Raw genomic sequence first — 23,698 nt, forward strand, 5'->3', positions numbered from 1 at the left:
CCATGTTTTTTTTCTTTTTTCAGTTTTATATAGTGCAAACTCGACCCAAAGGTATTGGAGTGCTTACATGAGCACCAGTTACACAACACACGGACAGATTCATTTTGGGAGACACGGATAGATAAAGTGATTAGCACAGAATCACAGGATCGTGTGCCGATGCTGAGGCTCAAACCTGGTTCCCCAACTCCTAAGTCGGCAGCCACACCCTATGGTTATTGCTGTTTCTTGCTATGCAGGTAGCATGCTGGGGCTAACTTCCCTTATTTGCCCTAGGGCCTATGGTTCTCTTGCTAAGCCACTGTGGACAGCTGGTGTTAATCGCTTTTCGTTGATATTTTGGACTGTCTTGTTTGGTTCTGCCTCCATTTAGTTGCTGCTGCGATGGGTATCCGCAGAAATTATTTCACGGGGACATCATTTTATCGTCATCCATTCTCTAACATGGTGTTCCAGGTGGGGCACAAGAAACATGGGGGCGCAGGAGGAGCCATGGGTCGCAGGAAGCAGGCTGAACATTTTCCCTTATGCCATAGGTTTTTTGTGCCACAGCCATCTTTTTCTTCTGTGGCCTTTGGTAGATATCACATCTTCTAGCAGTTGGCAAAGAAAAAAGGCAGAGCTGCAGGCAAGAGCGGCTCCTGGCCAAAGGTGAAAAAGCATAGGCATGCAAAGGGTTGAGAACCTGATGCAAAAGCTTAATAGAAGGATCAAGCTGCCATTGTATGTTTAGCAATTTCTAACCTGTTTTTGTTACCACTCTTGAATTCACCACATGTATACACACATGATCAAGGCACTAAAACTGAATTATAAAAAAAAAAGTAGAATCTGCATTTGGTGTTCATGTGCAAAAACGAATGACAATTTATGACAAATGTAATCATTTTGAAAATGTTTTAACTTATTATTTTAAATAAAATAACTGTTCTCATCCAAATTGGAATATAAAACATAAACTTAAATTGGATAACTGTTGCAGGTTAGGAACTGTAAACATCTACACTCTCACTCAAATTTAACAATCGCATTTTTCACTGAGGAGTTTTATACAGTGTGTGTTCACTGATTAGTGATCCCAAAAAAGGAACTGTAAACATCTGTAGTCTTGAGCAAATTTATCAATTACTTTTTCAGTCAGCGGTTTGTTTTCATCATTTTTGTTCGATGTATGCTCATCATGCACAAACCCGATAAGCGATAAGCGATCATCTGCCATTGTCAACCTCAACCAGATTTTCGCACTTCTTATTGTGCTGAAAGACCTTTCCTCTATACAAGTGGTCACTGGTGATGTGAGAGCAATAAGAATTGTTTTCTGGACGTATTGAAATAAATCTGCGTGGTTTAGCAAATCCAGAAATCCATTTTTCAAACTGCTCATCCTTCTTTGACCAGATCTCTAACCAGGTGACTGCTTCTGCCTCCAGACTTTCAATGTTGTAAATTTCACTGATGTTTGCGATATGGCATTTGTATAGCTGAAGTGTCATTTTTGCCATGTGTTTTGGGTAAAGTGACAACAGACTGAAAATGTTCTTGTTTTCATTGCCAACCCAGTTTTTTTTTGATGCAATGATAGAGTCCAATGCATTAACTGGTGCATTTTCTAGATGGTTCTTTAGGATCGCATTCCCTGATTCAATGTAAAATTGGTACAGACTTTTCGCGTTTCTGGATTTAGGTTTTTTTACCACGTAAAGCAACGTCATGTGTGCCACAAAATAAGATAGTGAACAAAATTGGAAATAACCTTTTCCAATTTTCTTCAACTTGCCTTTTCACAGTGCTGTCTATTTGGCAAACAATACTTTTTTCAGGTTTTCTGGTCGCCAAAAAGTGAGTTGCATCCACTTGTGCGTTATTATTCCAAGACGATGAAACATGGTTGCGTGCACTTTCATGGAAGTCTTTATACTTAGTGAAAGCATAGTTATGAATGCTCCTTTTGTCCCACAATGAACTGGCTGTGGAAAAACTGTGCAATACTTGCAGATCACAACTTTCAGTTGTAGAGCGTAGGTAGGCCACGGTGAATATTGATTAATCCACACATTACGGAAACAGCGTGGTATGCCTGAATCCTTCTTGAAGTCTTACTTTTCTGGTGGGGTATATGTATTTATTAGTAGATTGTATTTAAAATCATCTGTTGGTTTTTTTGACGGCTAAAAATACAATCCAATTTCATTTACAGGAGCATCAACATCATGGCTATATTTTGTTAGAACTGAAACTGGACCTGCAGAGCTGCTTGGTTCTTCTGCCTCCTGTTTACCATGTCTAGATTCTTTTCTTGCTTCTTCTTTGCGGATGTCCATTTCTAAAACTAAATTACGATCATTAAATACTGTTCATCACCCAGAGGCTGTATTAAATAAACTGACTTTCAGATGAGCTGCAGGGAGTTGATAAATTCCTTTAAATTTCTCCTATAAGGAGAACCAAGCTTTCCTTGTATAATGCATACTTATATTGTTAAGATGAGATTTGTGAGCTTCAAATAACTTGCACACAATGCACTATGTATTGAATACAGCCCTGCATGCAGTAATAGTAACTTGAAAAAGGAAAAGTGTATGTGCATATGTGTGTATATATATATATATACATAGAGAGAGAGAGAGAGAGAGAGAGAGAGAGAGACACACACAGAACGAACGAACGAACTCTGGGTAGTTCTCAAGTTTAGGTGGAAAGCTGCCCTTGTATAGAGCCCCCTCAACACCTGTGCCACTCAAAATCTGCTCACCTCAAATGTCTGCATTTCAATCGAAGTTTTTAAGCATAGGATTAGCACAATGCCATCCACGCTGAGATAGAAAGGGACAAAGTCTTTTGCCATTTCCTCAGCAAAGTTCTTAAGCATAGACACAAGAAACCTACTGAGGTAAATGAAATTGAAATTGTGACACTATGCAACCGTGATTATGAAAGACTTACCTTTTAAAAAGAACTCTAAATACCAGAATGCAATGAGCGGGCACGCCCAGGTGGCGAGATTGAACAACTGCTATTTAAGAGTTGCGGTAGACTGCCGTTCCACATTTTGCCGAGACACCTGTGATCAAGGGCGCAAGACGCCCAAAACGCATAAGGAGTTGTAATTCTTGGCGGATTAATTCTGTGCGTTGGCCGTTTGGGAGCAGAGCTGCCTTACGGCAATAAAGTGACACGCAAAGTGTTTGGCTCTCCAAAGTCTGGTGCTTCTTTGTTTGATATATCTTTATTCAGGGAACTCTGGGTAGTTCTCAAGTTTAGGTGGAAAGCTGCCCTTGTATAGAACACCTGTGCCACTCAAAATCTGCTCTCCTCAAATGTCTGCCTTTCAATCGAAGTTTTTAAGCATAGGATTAGCACAATGCCATCCACGCTGAGATAGAAAGGGACAAAGTCTTTTGCCATTTCCTCAGCAAAGTACTTAAGCATAGGACTAGCTCCGTGCCATCCATGCCGAGCTGTAAAATGACAAAAGCCTTTGCCACTCCAGGCATAGTATTACAGCTTTGAATTGGTAAAATACCAACCAAGCCAACCTGAAATGAACAAATGCTACCCCTGGCACGTGTTTAGCTGTCATTAAAGCTCTTCAGAGAGATATAGCTTTGTCCAGAAACAAGGGGGCACCCAGTATAAGTCAAAACAATACGCTTTCAGGTATAGAGTGATGCATAAAATATGCAAAAAAGAAGCAGAGAATTCTGGGTAGTGAAGAGCTCTGAGTGTGAGTGTGGGGCAGGCTTCCTTTTATCATTGTAGCCCTCTTTTTTTGCCCTCTGCTATTACTCCTATGGCTGTCTACAACAGAACGTGAATCTCAAATAAACCTCCCCAATGGATTAATTAAGGAAGAATGAGCATTCCAGGTTCATGATCGTCCAGCACCTGCATCTGTGCTAATCCTAAGCTTAAAGACTTTGATAGAAAAGCAGACATTTGAGTTGAGCAAATTTAGAGTGACGCTGGTGTTGGGAGTGCTCTATACAGGAGCTGCTCTCCACCTAAACTCGAGAACTACCCAGAGTTCTCTGCTTCTTTTCTTACATAATTTATGTAACACTCTATGCCTGAAAGGGTATTGTTTTAACATATAAATATATATATCTTGTCTCGCCTCTATCACGATCCTGTTGCTCAGGAAAAGACCACGTGGACCCAAAGTCTGGTGCAATTATTTATTTCGTGCCCTGCACCACCACCATAACGCGTTTCGCCCTTCGAGAGACCTTGATCACATATATATACTAGAATTGCCACAGCACCAGACTGCATGCACATTAGTTGTGACCACACTACCAGCTATTAACCCACAGCACTTGCCTTGGCATTGGATGGCATCCACATCATTCACCCAATATAATCCCCCCATCACCAGGTACTCATATAACTCTGTAGTATTCTCAGGTCATGTTAATATGTTCCCTTTCATTCTGTACCTAGCTGCTCAGCCAGTGTGAGTGTTCCGCGTAGAATGTTGGTGTGAGTGGAATGCTTGGATGCCTGTGTGTGTGAGAGACAGTTGGGAAGATGGGCTGAGCAGCTAGGAGGCTGCTCCTCGTGGGGCCTGTTCTGGGCTTGTTCTAGCTTGCTGTTACTTCTACTTATGGATTTAATAAACTACATAAAATCATCTCGGCTACGTCTACTTCATCACCTGAACACGTGGGGCCAGCCACTACAAACTCCCCCCCCCCTCCCCCCCCCCATGGTGGCACGAGATATAATCCCACTGCTTACTCCTGCTTTTGATTGTTTCTTTTTTACTGCTTTCTCCTGCTTTTGCTTCTTTTTTACTCTTTTCTCCTTCCATTGCCCCTTTTTCTGAGTGCTTTCTCCTGCTTTCGCTAATTTTGTACTCCTTTCTCCTTCCTTTCCCCCATTTTGCTGAGTGCTTTCCCCCATTTTTCACTGTTTCTCCTTATTTTTTACTTAACAGCTTAGGGTGTCGTTTCTAAACTGCCCAACCTGAGGTGATCTCATTCAAAGGCAGCTGACAGTTAAAAAAGAAGTGCTTATGACGAGGCTAATTGTGGCCGAGTCATACTCTTATCCCTTCTCACCAATTTCTCTTTCTCTTAATTGCTCTCTCCTGCTCTTCGTGCGTTTCTCTTTCATTATCCACCGAGGCTCACTGTGTTTCACCCTCCTTTGTTCTTTCTTACTGTCTCACTTTATTTTGTCTTTCTTATTTTTTCTATTATGTGCTCCTGCTCTCTCCCGATCTTTCTTTTTCCATCCATGCTCCTTTGTTACTCTTGCTCTATCTATTTTGTTTTTGCTTTCCCTCACTTACTCTCTCCCTGTCCTGCTTTATTATGTTTTTCTTCATATTTCTTCCTTTTTCATTCTTTCTCACTCTATCTTATCAGTATCACACAGCCTAAATTAGGAGGCATAATAGCCATGTGGCACCCACTGCAGCAAAACGTCATGTCCTGGTGCTTTGCTCGAGCGCAGCGCCTATTCGCTTAATGTTCACATTGCCAAATGCCTGAGGCAGCAAACTATCACCTACAGCCAGGATAATAGATTGGATGCAGCAGGTCGGTCGGGGGCCAAAAGCGTCATGAGCCAGTGAGTGAACGAAATGGGGGCCACGACACACGCTGCTTCCTACTCTGCACTCCTCTGTGGAGACGTGAACCTGCGCACTATGCTGGGGGCTCGGGCAGGGTTAGATTGGGACAAAAAATCGGCCCGGGCACGCAACAAAAAGTGGCCCACATTTGCAGAATGCCTTTTTGCAAAACACTGCTTCGACGAAATGTAAAAAAATGGGGGTGGGGGGTTAAAAAAAATGCACGGATTAGTTTACACTGGTGAAACACAAATGAAAACAAGTGAGGCCACTTTTGCTCTGGCCCCCAGCCCCCGCTCAAAGTGCATATAATAATGGGCCGGCCCAGGGAGAGAACGGGAGTGACACCTCTGCCCATTGGAAAAGGGAGTTAACGGACACCTATCTGCCTCCAGAAAGGCCACTGAGGCACCCACTGGGCCACTGACACCATCCAACAACGTAGAAACCACCCAAATCGGCCCCCCAGGCTGCTAAGAAAAAGCAGCCCACAGCTGGAATTAGGATACCGGCTCCTCTGGCATTGCCCGAGTGCCCGCGTTACCAATCCAACGCTGGGCTTGGGGGCACCAATGACAGTAGGCTACCACTGGTAGCTGCCTGCCACCAGAATCCACCCACCCGTGGCCTGGACTGTTTTTGGCGCAGTGGAGCTGCCTGTACCACTAGACTAGTAGTGCTAGTGCAGCATAACTCTATGGCGGCCGTAGTGTTCTGCTGCACTGCACTTTGTAGACCACCAGGCTGCCCCCTGCTACTGCCAGTTAGCCAGTGAGTGAGCTAGGGTGGTGGCAAGAGCCCCCTCCTTGCCCCTCCCCCGCGTGGATGTCAGTTGCTGCTTCTGGAAATGTAGTGCTTAACTTTGGTCAAAGCGGAAAATTATTTTCCAGGAAATGGGCAGACTGTTGTAGAAACGAGACAGAAGGAACCCGTATTTCGGGTCAAGCCACGCATTCTTGTTTTTCCGGCGTGGTGAACTGCGACCTTGTTTTTTAACTATAGACACACCCCGAGCAGTGGTTGGAGAGTTGGACTGAGGCGTAGCTCGCTTTTGCTCCTTCTTTCCATTGAAACTACAGGTCTGTTGTCAATAATGACCGTGAGATCATGTTATTGAAAGAATACAGAGCTGAAGAACCACAGCACATCCCAACAACCTGGAGCAGCCGAAGTGCATTGTGGGTGTGCGACGGAATGGTGACTTGAAGAGGGTGCACAGCTGCTAAGCTGAAGTGGGTGTTTAGTTGGCACGGATGTTCACATCTACTGTGAGCTTAGTTGCTAGGGACGCTCACTTGGAATGGACACTGCTTGGCAGGGCGCGCTTGATTGGAACACCCATCATATTAGAAGGGGCGCTCAGGGGGACCGTACGCTAACTTGTAAAATAATCATTTTGTTGCAATAAAAGCCCAAGTGAAATCATCTAATTATTGAGGGAAATATGTAGGTTTTATTGCAGAGCAAGCAGTGCAACAAAAGGCACAACATGAAACATCCACTCACTGTTGTGAGAAACGCGTGTCAGCAGCATGGCTCATGTGTATTATACATGGTGCACTTGGTAGGAGTGCTTCAAATAATGCAGCTGTATGGGCAGCTGGCTGTAATGCAGAAATAAGTTACCAGATGACTACTTGTCCTCAGGGGCACAGTGTTCCTATCCTTGAATTTCCTTTCGCTAACTTTTGCTTTCACACCGGTTAGTCCAATCGGTTTATTTGAAAGTGAACAAACTACAACCCCCAGAATGCATTATGTTGTTAAGGGAAAGCTGAAGACTGGAAACTTGTATCCCTGCTGACATGGAGTCTTCTTGTCTCATTAATGAATGAGCGTAGGCCTTGTTGAACAGGTGTGGCGCCGCAGCCAGGGCGGCTGACTCCGGTATCTGGGGATCACGGTTTGATCCCCTGCGCCAGATTAGCCCAGCACCATGTGACTCTGGCCAATAGTTTGCTTAATCTTCCCGACTGCCCCCAGCGCCTAGAGACCCTTACAGGTGATTGTTCGCGCTTTACAAATGTGGATTATTATTATTTGAGCTTCACATCAACGCAAATTGATATGGAGGTGTTGCCCCGTAATATTAAACCTTAGGATCTCAAAACTACTTGCACAAAGATGTACTATCTGTAGTGAGTATGCCCCTCGTTTGGAGGGATGTTGTCCTTATTGAGGGAGTTGTTCTGTACTCCTGGTGATGCAATGTGCGCCACGATGTACCCCCACTCCCCCCTTTGTATATTGGATGAGGATTCCCAAAGTTTCAATAAAATCTGTTTGCTAAAAAAGTACTATCTGTGAGGAAGCTAAAAGCAACAGTTGAATATTCTTATTATGGAAGTAGTAACCACTTAGACACCATTATCTGCCACAGTTTTACTGTTCCTAAATTCCATTCTCTCAAAATAGCCAGTGCAAAAAGAACAATTGATGGACAGAATGCAGAACAATATCATACATTCACCCCAGTACAGAGATCTGGGCCTAAATCCATAGTTTTTCTTGCTCTCCATGCCTTTCCAGTTTGGACCCAGCCTTATGCAAATCAGTCTTGACCTTGCACCCAATGGGAACAGTCCAGCTCGAACTGCCAGGCCAGGTCCTCCGTGGACTGGAAACAGGCATCCTAGGACCGGTTTTGGGGTTTCACCCCCTCATCAGCCAACTAGTAACACTTAATTTACAAGCCTTTGGGTACACGTAGTGCCACTTTACTAGGGACTTACAAGTACATGAAATGTCCCAGTTGGGTTTAAACCAATGTTACCATGCTGAAAGGAGAGGGCACCAGTGCTTTAGCACTTGTTATCAGTGGTAAAATAAGCAGATTCCTAAAGCCAACAAAAACAGGTTCAGAAATCCGGTGGGGTGAAGACAAAAGGTTTGGAGTTGACCCTGCCGACGGCCAGGCCCAACATTTCTCATCTATCATAGGGGTGGGCAGTAAACTCTGCTCTTGCGGAGTTCAGAGTTTTGTCCATTGTGCAGAATTTTTGGGAAACTCTGCCAACGACCGCATGGTGGAGTTTTTTCTCATACGTGGCTCACCAACAGTAAGTTGCAGAGCATGAAAATCAAGTCTTTGACCACCTCCTGGAAAGATTTCTTAATGTGGGCAGTCGCAGCAGGTCGCCATCGCTTGCGTTGAGAAAGTTGCCACTCTAGTAGAAAATCTATTCGAGCAGCAGAAAGAAGCAGCAACCTCTGGCGTGCCGTGGGGATCCGTTTGCATTGATTTTACAGTGTGGGACAAGCTCCCAGCGTGAAAAATCAGCACGACGTACCGCAACACAGCCATTCGTGGAACTCTGCAGATTTTCGCTGAGTTTTTGGGTAACTCCTCGGGACTATGTGGAGTGAGACTTTGCAAGTTTCACCCAGGACTAATCTATAGCTACCAGTAAAGCAAATGTCTTGTTCGAAAGTCTTGTGCCTCATGCATGACATGTCGATAGGCTGGTGAAACTTATTTTTTAAGGGCTCTGCTAGCTTATTTCCATTGATATATGTTCCAAGTTATAAGCTTGCATGTACTGGGTGACGCTCAAGTGTGGCACTTCACAGATAAATGAATAATAATAATGATAATGACACAAATGTAACATAGCAGCATGGGTTTAGCATCGGGATCACTCTAGCATACAGGAGATGTCTTGAGTTGGGCTTGGAGTTATGGGGAACATAGGTTAAAGCAGATGTATTTTATCTCCAGACCTAAAAGGTGGGTCTTCAAGCAAGCTTAAATATGGGGATGGGACAACTGATCGGAGTTTGCTATCAGAGTTGTGCATGTTGGCAAAGTCCCTTCCAAGCCAAGAAGAGTCCTAAGCAAAAAACATGGTTCCTTTAAGCAAGTATAAAATATGCTCATGCAGTCTTTTTGTTTTTGATCAGGCTACAGATCTCTTGGTGGATGAGTCCAGCTTCACTGGAGAAGCTGAGCCTTGCAGTAAGACTGATGGCCCTTTGTCGGAACCCGGAGATATTACAACACTCAGCAATGTTGCATTCATGGGGACGCTCGTGCGTTATGGGAAGGGCAAGGCAAGTTTAGTACAACACATGATTCCTTGAATGAGCAGATGTTTCGAGTGGACTCAACATACTCCACCTGGATTACAGCATGTTGATTTTTTTCCAACTGCAGGGTGTAGTTATCGGTGTTGGGGAAAAATCTCAGTTTGGAGAAGTGTTCAAAATGATGCAAGCAGAAGAGGTATGTGAAAGACTATATTTGAGCTTTGGTATTTGATAATTACTAATATAATATTATTCACAGATGCTATGCAGGTCCTTGTAAAATGCCTCCAAGATTGTCTTTGTGGTCTTAAAGGAAAGTCCAGGCACATGGGGGGGGAATACGTGTAGGCTGGTTGGGTTGTTTGTAAGGGGAAACCTCTTGTGGGCTATCTAAGGGTGCTTTGGAAGTTGCTTGTGTCTATTCATAGTTGTGTTATGTTATGATGAAAGCTGCATGAGAGCCTGTTTTGGGATTGCAGGTGTATGCTGGGTGATGTGCGAGCATTTGGTGGAAGTTATGTGAGGGCTTTCATATGGGCTTTGCAACAGTTTGTCAGGACCATTGTGGTTGCCTATTAGTATCTCAACATAGGTATGTTGGCAGCAGTGTTCACACCTGTGGTGAGCTGTATGTGCTTCAGTTTTGAACTCTACAAGGTTCTGGTTGGCACTCTTTAGTATTCTGTTTGAAACTGGCGGTGTGAGTTTCTGTTAGTTATTTGGTGAGGTACCGTCAGCGGTTCTGATTGTAAATGAGCAAGGCTCTGTTAGGAGGATGGTGAGGTTCATTTTGAACAACAGTGAGGTTTTCTTTGATATGGATATGGTTGGAGTGCTGGGAGGGTTTGTTTTGGATAATACAAGTGTCAGTTGAGGGTCATTTGAGCTTCTGTTATCATACATGTGAGAGTCAGTTGAGAGTTGTGTAAGAGACTGTTGGAAAGTCAGTTTAGAATTTGGTGTGAGCTGTGCAAAGGTTTGTCACAATCATTGAGAGGGTTTGTTAAGGCTTTGCGAGCATCTGTCTTGATTTTGACATGACACCATCCCTCTGACTATATACACCAAGAATGATGATCAGCACAGTTAACGTAAATGTCATCCTACATTCAGACCCCCAAGACGCCATTGCAGAAAAGCATGGATAAGCTGGGAAAACAACTCTCCTTCTTCTCATTTTGCATAATAGGTATGTAGAAATAGTAAAAGGTATAATTTGTTTCAAATTTAGCTTTGTTTGTTACTCCACCTTGATTACCTGCAATATGTTGTGAGCACCAGTGTTAATTTAAATCCCTTTACATCTGTATATACTCTCCATATCTTGTACATATGCTCGGATATGGACTCCTTATTGAAGAGTATTCACATTTGTAAATAAATGTTACATTTATGTGAAAAAAGATAGCATAGCATGACATGACCCCTACATTGAAATATATTTTTATAAATGCAATGTATGGAAGTTCTTCATGGGTATCTTTATCTAGTAATGTTATAAATGTGATTTGAGATAAAGAGATTAATTTCTTATTGGCAGCTTCAATTATTTTAAAATAATTTTGGCATTGTTGTCTTTTCTTCGGCCTCTCATCTTCAACCATAAATGTGGTGTAGAATTAACTAACAACTCAATTGGAATTGTATTACTTTTCAAAAGGATGGCATTTTTAATACTAAGTGAGACTGGCTTCAGGCCTGGAGATTGTAAAACTCACTTTGTGAATGATTGAAATTGGATTATAAAGTGCTCGGTTACCCTGAATAGGGCATCCTGGCACTAAAATAGATCTTTTGTAATTGATCGGTTGCACCATTATCTAGATCCTGCATATTCTTTGTACAGATTGTTCACTTGGTGGTGTTACATCACTGGGTGAATTACTGAGATTCTTACCACTGGTATTTCTTGTAGTTGGGTGAAGTCAATTAAGTTGTAACCCTTTCGGATCAACTATTCTTCCAGCGGTGAATTTCCACAACAAAACTCTGACCCTGAGGAACTGGAAAAATGCAGCTCCAAAAATCCCTCCCATATAAGCCAGTAGGACAAAATATGTGCCATCCTAATAGAATGGCAACTTAACAAACTATGACTCTGAGTGGGCTGAAGAGTTGTTTTAGAAATTCATCCGTTGTTGAATAGTTGTGCTTGGATGATTACTGCCAGATTGACTCTTCATGTTTGTCTTGATGAAGACACCATGTATTTGCGGTACTTAAGGGAGTAACTTGGTCCATTAGTCCCCTTATTGGGAGCCGGGACGTCCAGTCGGGCATTAGGCTTTGGGTCACACATTTCATTGTGTATTTTAACTTTGTTTTACCCATTCCAGGTTTGATCATGTTGATTGGTTGGCTGCAAGGCAAGCATCTTCTTAGTATGTTCACTATAGGAGTAAGGTGAGTATGCTCAGCCTGTAGAATAAAGTTTATGCTTTCTAGTAGGGATACATCTAAATTGTTGAAGTTTTCTTCACCCATTTCACTGTGTACATTCTCTTAGGAGAAAAACACAAGCCAGTTAGTCAAAACATATGTTTATTTAGACCTTTGTCTTTTAAACAAGAATTCTGACACAAAACACTCAATATAAAAGACAATATAAAATTAAATTAAAACACTGTTCATCCAGTCCATAAAATCTACATCTCCTAAAACATCATAGAGGATTAAAAGAAGAATTCCACTCAATTCAATAAAATTATCTCAGTTTGACTGTAAAAATTGCCCCATGGCACAAATCACAACAAGAAATATAATTCTGACCAATAGTTTACTCACTTGCCCACAATCCTTAATATCATAGTTTATAAAAATGAGTTTTAAAAATGACTTTCGTTAGGCTGAAAACTACAGACGGTCCACAAAGATGTGAATTATACCCATTTCCTGTTGAGACCACATTTACAAATGTTGCCTTCATTTAGAATACCGTGCCTTTCTGACAGAGCTTGATTTAACCCACATCTAAATCTCAGGAGACATTGACACATCTTGATATTAGGAAGTCTCTCCAGACAGGGAAAGGTCTCACCTCCCATCCATTAATTTATCAAGTGGGAGACAGATTGTTTCTTCCTCAAATATATAAAATCTTCCTCTGTGGAGCCTAACTTTATTATTCCAAAAAGCCAGCTGTCTTCAGAGTCTCTCTGCACAGCCATATCTCCTGGAAACACAAAATTGAATACTGCTTTATTATTTCTCGAAACACCTGAAATTTCATTATGTTGTTTAACCCATGACAATTCCAGGAGAACAAGCTGATGTTGTGCAGGGAAACCCATCCCTAATTCACATTACTTAGATCTGCCCACTTACCCACAGCCTCATCCTAATCTGGGCAATCATACTTATTTTGAACAAAGGGAATGCCCCTATATCTGTATTCTTCCACCTGGGGCAAAATAACTTGAAGTCTACCTTCACTGCTTTGCTGTGTGTCTATGTCTGACGTGATCTTCCTGCAGACTCCATTTAACGTGGTTTGCCTCAAAGCATCCATGGCTTTTAAGAAAACCCTGGCTTTGGGGTGCAAACAATTCTAAAGCTCTTTCCCTAGATATTTTGACCACCTGGAGCTTTAGCTTGATTTCCGCTTTAGGAAGGGTGACTCTAACTAACCCCAAGTACAACAGGATGTTTGTGACATCCTTACCATCTCTGTTTTCCAGGAAGTCCACTTGTTTCAGATTGGTTGTACAAACTGAGTGTAGACTTGGGCAAGATGAAAATAACTTGAGGAGCCAACACCTATTTAAAGAATTTAGCTTCTTTAATCTTTTCCCTCGACTGTTTCCTAGGGCTGGCTCTAGGTAAATCCAGAGAGAGTTTGCCTTCTTCGCCCAATCCTCCTTGGGTCCAAGGGAGGAAGGGGCACCCCCTGGACTTTACAAGATCTTTGTTTCTCTTCTGGGGCACATCTAACCTTGGGAGTATGTACCTTTATACCCCCTTTTAGGTTTCTCACTTATTTTACTCTCCTTAATAGATCCCGCATTCTGACCCCATTGATTCTCTTTAATCTCCTTTTGCCTCTCCTGTATCCTACCACTCAGACCATCTCGCTGATCCCGGGGGGCTGGGAAGGGGAGACACTTTTTGTTTTGCTTACATGTATTTTTATTAAGATTGGCACGGTGTGGGGTAGAGAGACTGCCTTTGGCAAGGGTGCTGCCTATAGCCCCTCCTTTTCTCATTTCTGAGCTTCTAACTGTGGGTTGAGACTGTTGCCTAGCACATAGGATTTCTTTTTCCTGCCTCTAAATATTGTCCCCTGCTCTCCTTTTTCATTCATTTGTTCAGACCTAGGTGTCCTAAGGCAGAGAAATACCCATATCAGATGCCTCGTCTCTTTATTAGCATCGGGTATTTAGATATATACACAGAAGGCAGCCCCTTTGAGATTGGGGCCATGACCATGGGTTTAGCAGTTTTACCCTCCACACACCTAGCACCTACTCCCCACACTGATCTGCTGGATCATCCCTCACATCAAAAGTTCTCACCAACTTAGGCATACAACCATTTATCTGCTTCAGCTCAGAGTCAGACTGCAAATAGACCTTATTCAACTTCAACGTTTCAGTATTCAATACCACTGCCTCAGAAATGCAGTGCAAAGTTTTTTGCATTAGTACTATCAATCCAACATCAATGGCAAGGGGCTTGAACCACGGACAACTGTTTCGCTCCCAAGTCAACTCTGTGGTGGGCCCTTGTTTTGCCGTACTACGTATGCTGCAAAGTTTTTGTATCTTCTGTCCTTTATGGCTGGACAACAAGTGATCCAAAAATTGATCACAGAGAGTTAGGTCTATGGGAATGGACTCTACTTAGGCCTACCTGACTACCTGATTAATAGGCTGCAGCTGGCCCAGAACACAGCTGTGCGGACGGTTACGGGCTACCCTGCAATTCCCAATTATCAAAGCTTCTTTGTGATCTTCATTGGCTCCCGATCAGGAAAAGGATCAGTTTTAAGATTTTGCTTCTTACCCAGAAAGCCTTATACGGATCTGGCCCAGGCTACTTATGAGCTAGAATTAGATTCTATACCACCTAGACAAACCTGCGCTCTGCCAACCTCTGTCTTGCCGGAGTTCCACAGATTATGAAGGCAGGGTCTGGGGGTAGATCTTTCTCTCTCCTGGGCCCCTCGCTGTGGAATAAACTTCCTCTGGAACTCAGATGCATAAAGGCTACCCCCTTATTTCGGAAAAAGCTAAACACTTGGCTCTTTCATAGGTTCTAGGTCCTTCCACTCATTCTACCACGGTTTACCCTTCTGCATTAGCGCCAGGAAACTCCTTGGAGTAACGGTTACACTCTAGAAATATTATACATACATACATACATGAACCAACAGCAAAGTCAGATGGCAACGTGAGAGAACGTTCCTTGTTGACCAGCTTTTTGGATCCTTTCACTGCTTTTTCCACCGTTTTTTTGCGATAGGGAGGGGATCAGTTGAGTGCCCCCAACTCCACCACCATAGCAGATAGGGCCAGACAGTAGCAATAGCTGCGGGACAACAGTATAGGCAGCCAGCAATACCCTGGAGGCACCAGCTGCACTGCCGTATGCCGCTCGCTTCCTCAGCTCCCAGACGCAGACCGACATGCTTATGACCGCTATCCTCCCAAGCTCATCTGGCTGTGGTGCTCCTAGGTGTTTAACACCGCCAGCTGCCCCCACCAAATTCCCACTTTTACACCTACAAACAATGCCTCTGGATCCCTGAACTAAGATCTGAGGCTCGAGCCTTCCTGGTGCGGCCTAGTTTGAAAGCGCTTGTTGCACGCAGCGTGACGTGACATCCTGGCATTCTGCTGTTTCTGAGGTAGGCATGAGCGCAGTCAGGAGTCACTTTGAAACCAACTCTAAAACAGCCTGCACTACATGACATCCCTGACCATGGAACTCAATTTCCCAAAAAACATGAATCAAATAGCAATTTTACATTGTTTCCTTGTTAGTATTTTACAATCATGTTCTCAAGAAAGCTTTCCACTCAGAGCATGGCAAACTGGTAGCAGTTTAGAAGAGAAGCACCACAATCTGAAATATATAAACCATATTATTTAAAATAATATTCTCAAATTCGTTGGAATTTTTAAGAATTAGAAATAAATAAATGTAGGTAAAACATATAATTAGGGCAAGGATATTAGCACCACACGTAGCTTAATAATAATAATGTAGATAAGGGAACAGGCAAGCTCGAGTGGAATCTCAAAAGGAAGGGAAGGAAGGGTTGGAAGAAAAAAGGAAATAAATGGGGAAACATAAGTAAACGTGAAAAAATAAAGAATGGGTTAATCGACTTTTCGCTATAAAGATTTAGATGTTTAGGATAGGCTTATAGACAGCGAAAAGATCACATTAATTTGTTAATATACACTTGTAAAATTCCCAAATCCACCCAAACCGACTTTCAACCTATATTATGATTGAATTAAATTAGTTCTCTACCTTAGTAATTATGGTGTTGTTCAGTGCATGTTGACACATATGTAGGTCAGTATTTAGTATTGTCTTTATTTGTGAAGTTCAGGGTTTCCAATTCTACCTTAGACTTCAAATGTGGTATTTTATTTCTAATGTCACTTTTTGGGGAAATCATAGCACCTTTTGTATCCGCAGAGCAGGCGTAGCAAAGACGCCGACTGTCGCCCTGTATCTCATGTGTATGACGTGCTATTGTATGATATTTTTAACTGGTTAGAGTGGACTTCTAGATTTTCCATGACATAGCTGCTTAGCAGAGCACATGATTGTTGCTGAGCAGTGTTCGTGCTTAGCAGATCCAGCGCCAGGACACACACTTGGTAATCGCGCGCTTTATAAGTCGCTATAACATAACATGCATGTACACTGGCATCATATTTTAGACTGTTCTGGAGGGTTTAACAGACGAGAACTACGGACTTGATTCACAGAACCTTTTACATGTGTAAATCAAACTTGCACGCAGAAGAATTGTTTCTTTTCTCATAAGATATTAATTTATAAAATTAGGCTCTGCAGATATTTGAAAAGGGGGGGGGTCAGTTGCACCTGCACAATTTCAGCTAGGCGTTCAAAAATACTGCTGTCCAAAACGATAACTGGTGGATTTAATTTCCCATCCTTCGTGCACTGGGTTAGAAAATTGGAGAAATTTAAACATACATTTTGTTCCTTTTTCCTTATCTTTAGAAAATGATTTTCTGGTAGGTATTTCATTCCACCCCACTCTATTTGAATGTGGATAATTTTGTTGTATTTGTCAATAAGGTTTAAGTGAATCCTGGGAAGTGTGTGAAAGAGTGCAAAATATTTTAGGGTAATGGAAGGGGGTGGGGAGAAAAATATTAACAAGGTTCTACGACAGAACCACGCATGCGTTTACCATGCATGCCGGTTCCACGTGTTCTTAACCACGCATGCCTTTACAACAAAATACGCATTGTTAAGGAATGTATGGCAAAGGCATATGTGGGGTTAAGACTTATCAGGTAAATCTTGCCCACCTGATTCCTGCCACAGCCCTGAGCCCTAAAACTGCCCCCAAGCCCCGCTCTGAAACCTAAAACTACAGTCTACCTCCTGTAAACCAACCCACTCTCCTGAACCCTAAAAACGTTGCTGCCCCCCTTAACCCTAAACGTGACACGCCCTCCTCATATCCCTAAAAATTACCCCAGCCCTAAATACGTCCCAACCCCCCAGCCCTGTAAAAAAGAAAAAAACAACCCTCCAAGCCCTGAAAACGATCCCTCAACCCCTTATAAACTAACCCCCACTCCCCCAAAACCAAGCCCCAGCCCCATACACCCCACTGTGTCCTCTCCCGATCCTTCCTGCTTCCGCCCAGCAGCAGCAAAACCATCCACTGCCTTAACCATTCATATGAGTGGTTAAGACATATGCATGGTTAAGGCAAGCTTGGTAGGGCTTGTGTGGTTGGAACACGCGTGGCTCTGCCTGCAATATTCCGACTGTTCCCCATTAACAATAATTTTTTTTTGTTAAGGAAAAATCAAAAGGAATTTCTTACATTTCGGAAATGTTCTAACCCTAGAGTTGTGGAATTCTCCCATTGAGGACAGTCAAAAGACACATAGCTAGGTGAGACAGCTGTAATCCTGGAAATTACAAAATTCATAGCTTTCCTTTGAAAATGCATGAGGGCTTTATAAATCGGATTTAGCACTGTAACCTCGCATTAGAGGGTATAGGCCTATGCTCAGGTTTATTATTTGTTTTCCCTGTGAATCTTTCCTGATGCCCTGTTCAATTGGAATTGGAGCAGAAGCCAACTGCATTCAGATAAGGCAGCCGGACATAGTCCTAGTGAAACATCTCCCATTACTGTCCACTGATGTGGCCAAAATACAATGCTCATTCAGAGGATCTATGTTTGGAGTAGGAAATAGAGCACCTAGTATATACCACCTCCCCACAGTGCACTATTTACCAAATGTAGCATGCCCAACCATTCAGAGTTCCATGAGCCCAACCATTCAGAGTTCCATGAGTCCACAATGAGACATAGCTTGTAGTATCGGAGTTTGTACATTCAATGCAACTTTTTTTTCCACCAGAAAACCTCAACAGGTCGGTCCTGTCAAAACTCGCTATTCTTGTTGGAGTGCAAATTAAGGCCTGAGGGGCAGGTGTGCGACTGTTTTTTGCTTTCGCAAATGGGAATTCGTCCCGTTTACGACCGCAAAATTGGTCGGCTCCATGTACAAGCCATATTTTGTGACCCCGCTAACCTGTTAGCGACTAGCAAAATATCGATTGCGACTCTGTTAGGAAGGGGCATGCAAAGGGCGTCCTTCCTACTAGCAAGTCTGACTGCAATGTATAATTGTTTTGCGACCGCATTTGCAGTTGCAAAATACACACAGGTTACCACCCGTTTCAAAAGGGTGGTAAGCCACTCGCAAAAGGAGAGGGGTCCCTAGAGGACCCCTTCCACTTTGTGAATGGGTGCAAAAATATTTTTTAAGAGCAGGCAGTGGTCCCTGACCACTGCCTGCCCTCAAAAAACTTAAACTGAAAAGTTTCATTTTTCTTTTTTAAATGCATTCCATTATCCTTTAAGGAAAATGAGCTGCATTTAAAAACAAAAAAAAAACTGCTTTATTAAAAAATCATTCACAGACGTGGTCTGCTGACCCCAACAGGCCACCATCCTTGTGAGTGCTAGCCATTCCCAATGTGGTCGCAAATTGAGACTACCTCCTGAATATTAATGAGGCATGCAATTTGCGACCCCCTTGGGAATCGCAAACTGTGTCCGAGACACTGTTATTCATTCACATTTGCGAGTCGCAAATTTCAAGTCAGAATTTGTTGCAATTTGCGATTTGTTAAAGTGAAGGTTCATACATCTGGCCCTAAGTGCTTTATGTATATTTTTATCCATTTAGAATTGTGAGTAGTACGTAAACATATGACATTGAAGGTGTGAGCCTCGATGACACCTGTTCTAAAACTCCAAACCATAAAAAAAAGATGTATTATTAATCTAAAAATAAGCACAGGTCAGATGTGGGGGAAAAAGCCTTCACGGTGCACATGTACAGTATTTCCATGTGCAGACATAAGACCAATAATGCCACAAAATATGTATATCAACTAACAACATCCCCCTAACACAGAAGGATTCCTGGATATCCTCACGGGGACAAGAAGCGCTCTACAAATCTATTAATTGATTGAGAGATTCTGCTAAGTAACTAATGGTCATTGCAATGATACAACAGGCAAATTATTTTTCTTATTTTCACAAAAGTGATCCAGGCGGAATAGCAATTGCACTAATCCACTTTACAAACTGTACTGAGAACTGGTGGTAGTTTCTTCACTATCTGCACGGTGATTGGGTGATTTGGATGTTACAAATTGATATTTTCCTTAAACTTAAAAAATGAAGATCACTCCTTCAGAATTGCTCCAAAAACTCTGTGGAGTAAACGACAGTGAAATAGGATCTAGTACGATTTTTAAGAAAGTTTCAAAGTTTTCTGATGATGCATAACCGCCCTCTAACAATCAGTAGCCATTCTCTGAATCATGGAAAACTCATTTAGCCAACTTTTGCTTCTTTCACTTTTTGAGTCAAAAATAGTTCCTGTCCCTAAATGAATACCAAGTAAACGCTCTCTTTTTATTGAGGTTTCGGCATCCCAAATATCACCTGTGCCAAGCATTGAGATTGAAGAAGCTTGTTTGCATAATGCTACATCTAAATGCAAACAAAGTACTTTATACAGTATACAAATGAGAAACCATCACATATAGTTGACGTCTGTATGAGTTTGGGGTTATCTATCCATGCACATACAGTGGATTTTTGGTTTAGAAATCTATTCCCACCCTGCCCTCTGGAGGGGTTCGCAAATCATTCTGTCCACTGACAGTTGTGCTTAGTGTACAACAGTACCGGGTTGCAAAGGATGGCAGTAATACCTGCTGAACAGTCCACAATCAAGGATTATCGCCCGCACTTCCGGTTACCCGAAGGCAGACGCACCGCTCACTACTTAAGTTATAGGCCAAGATGGCAACTATAACACATTGTCAGTTCCTGAGCCATTGAGCTCACTGACGAAGAGAGGTGAGTGACTGTACTTACCTGTATATCTGCACAGCCTCCTCATATTAGAGACCGCTCCCCCTCCTGGTCCTGAGGAAAGCCACCTTGCCCGCACGGGCATAACCTGGCTGAAACATGTCGACCCTTCACTAGGTGCAATGGACCAATAAAGCATCCATATAAGCACCTGCTTTCACAGATTTTAACCTTATCCCTCTCCTGAACAATAAGATACAACACACGGGTGAGAAGATAACTTTATTCCCTTTATCACTCACGACTGTTGCTAACCAGACAGTCTCCCTCCTGGTGGAGGACAGCGGAGTATCTGGAGAACCGGATACTCGAGTGTTAAGACCCAAAGATGATGCTATCCACCTAACCACACCAGCGGAGAATCAAGATATACCACACAATGTGCTAGTGTGGTTGAGGGTCAACATCACAATTTTTTTGAGACTCTGGAAAAAGAACTCATGTGATTCATTCTCATTGATTAGAAGCATGTAAACCCGGGAAGCTGACTGAATCTCTGCTTCTCCCTCCCTCTTCTACTTTGTTGTACTTGGTGTATAATCTTTTCAAGTTCATACATGTTGCCAGGTCTTACCTGAGTATCTGTTTAAGTAATGGAGCCAAATGGAATCAATTTATATACATTGTTCCGCTGGTGTCCTCTTGTTATGGTGCCAGGCAATTTTACATCAGTCTTAGAAGCCAACATTTTTACCAACAAACTGTTGCCCAATGATTTTGCAGTGATCATTTGGTCCAAATAATTTTGTATTGGTCATCGATGCAACTCTCGCTAGCCCTGGTACAAAATTACATGGTACTAGTACAATTTGTGATCTTGATTCATGGTATTTATACACTTAGGTATGCAAAGCCTTAGAAATACAATGGAGAAGGTGAAACTATACAGTGCAGAGAGGTCTAATACAGGAGGATGAACTATTTACATTGGATATGACACGGCTTTAGATTCTTTGGACCTGTATAACTTTTCTTGACACAACCAGAAGCACTGTACCAGCTTTCATCATTGTTTCCTTTCACAAAGAATATTTTCTGAGATCCTGTAGCCCTCCAGGCTTACTGCGTTAGCTTTGCTAAACTTCTATGCTTGACTTACGATTCAATCCTTGATCCTGCAATAGGTTTTATTTCTAGTCCTCTTCGGTAGTGAGAGATTAGTGGAGTGTGTGCTCAGGGTTTAGTTTAGATGTGGTTTAAGTAGGTTAGTGTGAAGATAAATTCTGCTTTATCTTGGGAGATCTTTGTAGAGTTGTGTGTGGGTGGGTGTGGAGACATTTCTCGCACTTGGTGATCGGCTGTTCATTGCTCAGCCAGAGTTAAGTGTTTTCTATCTGTATATTGCAGTATTTTAGCATATTGTTGACCAGCTAGATAGCTTGTCAATGTTGAGATCAAAACCTTGTGTTTTTCATTTACTTTTTTAGTTTGGCAGTGGCAGCCATTCCAGAGGGACTGCCCATCGTTGTAACAGTAACTCTTGCACTCGGCGTCATGAGGATGGCAAAGAAGAGGGTGATTGTTAAAAAGTTGCCGATAGTGGAGACTTTGGGTAAGTTGACATGATAGTTTAAATGTTATGGCTGCAAGCCCAAAATGGCTGAAAAATTTCAATGAGGAAAAATGCTACTTTCCTGCAATACAGATACTCATGAAACTTTGTTTGTACCCAATATGATATTGCAAACAACCCACAATCATAAATAACCAGCAGTAAAAATGACAGTAGACAAGACTACGTACATACTAGATGATGCTATTTGGGTGATGGTATTTGGAAAGCCCTCTTTCGGGTACCATTCTGGAGAACTAGGACCTCTTTCATAAAATGTAGTGGTCTTAAGTGAATCTTATGAACTTGAAAGATGGATTTATGGTAGGAATTTTAAAAGGCTGATTCGCAGAATTGGGGCATACGGAATGCTCTGGCGCAGGTCTCTTACAATCAAAGAACATCAGTAAGATTGACCTGCCACTGATACAACCATGCGATTAGGGTAGGTACTGAAAGTATCAGTGTTCTTTACTCAAGGCAGTCAGTTACAAATTGGGAATGTGGTGAAAATTCACAAGTTGACTCTGTTGAAATTAACAAGCATTAGACATGGCTTTTAACCCCAATTTGTGCATTTAACTTTTTAGTTTTATTTAGTTATTTTCTGCAGAAACGTTCAGTACGGCCCGATTCAATTTCAATGCATTAATAACAATCACATTCCAAGTCAACGCATTCTTGATTACAGCCCCATCAACCATTGCCCTCGAGCCCATTATAGGCCCATCACTTGCTCCAAATCTGGGTATGTTTCTCTGGGCAATCCCTCACTTGGTAAATTGGCTGTTCCATTTTAGCACACCAGTTTACTTGCGCCCACCACTATGCCAAGGCGGGAAGCTGGGGGTATTTCTACTTACAGGCAGTGTCCTTTTTGGCAACCACCGTGGCCAATCCCACAAGTGCTGTTCACATTATCGACTCCCTAAATCTTCCAAAATGCCCTGCAGATCCACCCTCTGGGTTAGGTCCACAGATCTGTCAAGAACCAATGAGAGTCCTCCTAATGCCTCGCTAGAACCCTGCTATGCAGAGGCAGGACCACACTACAAAAAAAAAAAATCTACATCCATATGAGCACAGAGAAAACAGTTTGGCTGGGCAATATTCCCAGTGCCACAAAAACTTGTATGTAAAATATGTAGTGTGCAGGCACTGCAGCTGGGTCTCTATTTCTCAGGGGCTATGCGGGCATCCTGCTAATCCACGTCCTCCAGGAGACCCACCCATGCCTCCTTACTTCTGCCAAAGAACAAGAAACACTTTGAGGGCATTAATCACCAATGTACAATATGAACAGGATATTACACCTTTACCGAGGCAGCACATTAAATCTGGTGGCAGAGAGGAGGGAGAGTGGTCCAAGGGTATAAACCCAGAGGCAGGATTAAACATTTCCCAGTAGACGTTTGGGTCAACAACAAGATTGTTGAAAGTTAAGCTCCAATAACCAGAGGCAGCAGACATGTGTTGATCGTTGATACGTTTATTTAGGGACAGCGTCTCTTCCACCAGCCAATGGTCAGTGAATGTTTCCAGCCTGGCTCGCCATTTAAATAATTACCACATCATCACTCTAGAATCCCGCAAGCTGTGATGACGCCAAAGCCATCTTGATGCTTGAATATCAGTTTCTCTCATATAGAATACCACAAAGGTGTCAAGAAAAATTACTTTTGTGGCATGCGCAGAAGTGATGTATTCTTTTTTGTTTTTATGCAAATTTATCTAATGGTTACAAAAGCAAGACGTTTCTAAGACCAACAAATACTTCACAGAAAGAGCAGCAAATCCAATAAATTGCCTTTCAGCAGGAGTAGTGAGGAGAAATCATCTATAACTATTTCAAGCCACAGTAGGGACTTTAAAATTAGACCCAAGAGTAGGGAGAAACCTGTTACATAGTCTG

The 23,698-nt window shown here is 42.4% G+C and overlaps 1 protein-coding gene across 3 annotated transcripts in view; it reads left to right on the forward strand.

The window, feature by feature from the left end:
- Positions 1-23,698, forward strand: part of ATP2C2 (ATPase secretory pathway Ca2+ transporting 2) — a 319,016-nt gene that overhangs the window by 216,456 nt on the left and 78,862 nt on the right. For all 3 annotated transcript variants that reach the window (XM_085639286.1, XM_085639285.1, XM_085639284.1), the window contains exons 8-12: positions 9,479-9,628; positions 9,732-9,800; positions 10,718-10,793; positions 11,941-12,007; positions 21,662-21,786. In XM_085639286.1, coding sequence (XP_085495412.1) covers positions 9,479-9,628; positions 9,732-9,800; positions 10,718-10,793; positions 11,941-12,007; positions 21,662-21,786 — 487 coding nt within the window. The remainder of the gene's footprint in view (positions 1-9,478; positions 9,629-9,731; positions 9,801-10,717; positions 10,794-11,940; positions 12,008-21,661; positions 21,787-23,698) is intronic.

Source organism: Triturus cristatus, chromosome 12, assembly GCF_964204655.1.
Source record: "Triturus cristatus chromosome 12, aTriCri1.1, whole genome shotgun sequence".
NCBI classification, from domain to species: Eukaryota; Metazoa; Chordata; class Amphibia; order Caudata; family Salamandridae; genus Triturus; species Triturus cristatus.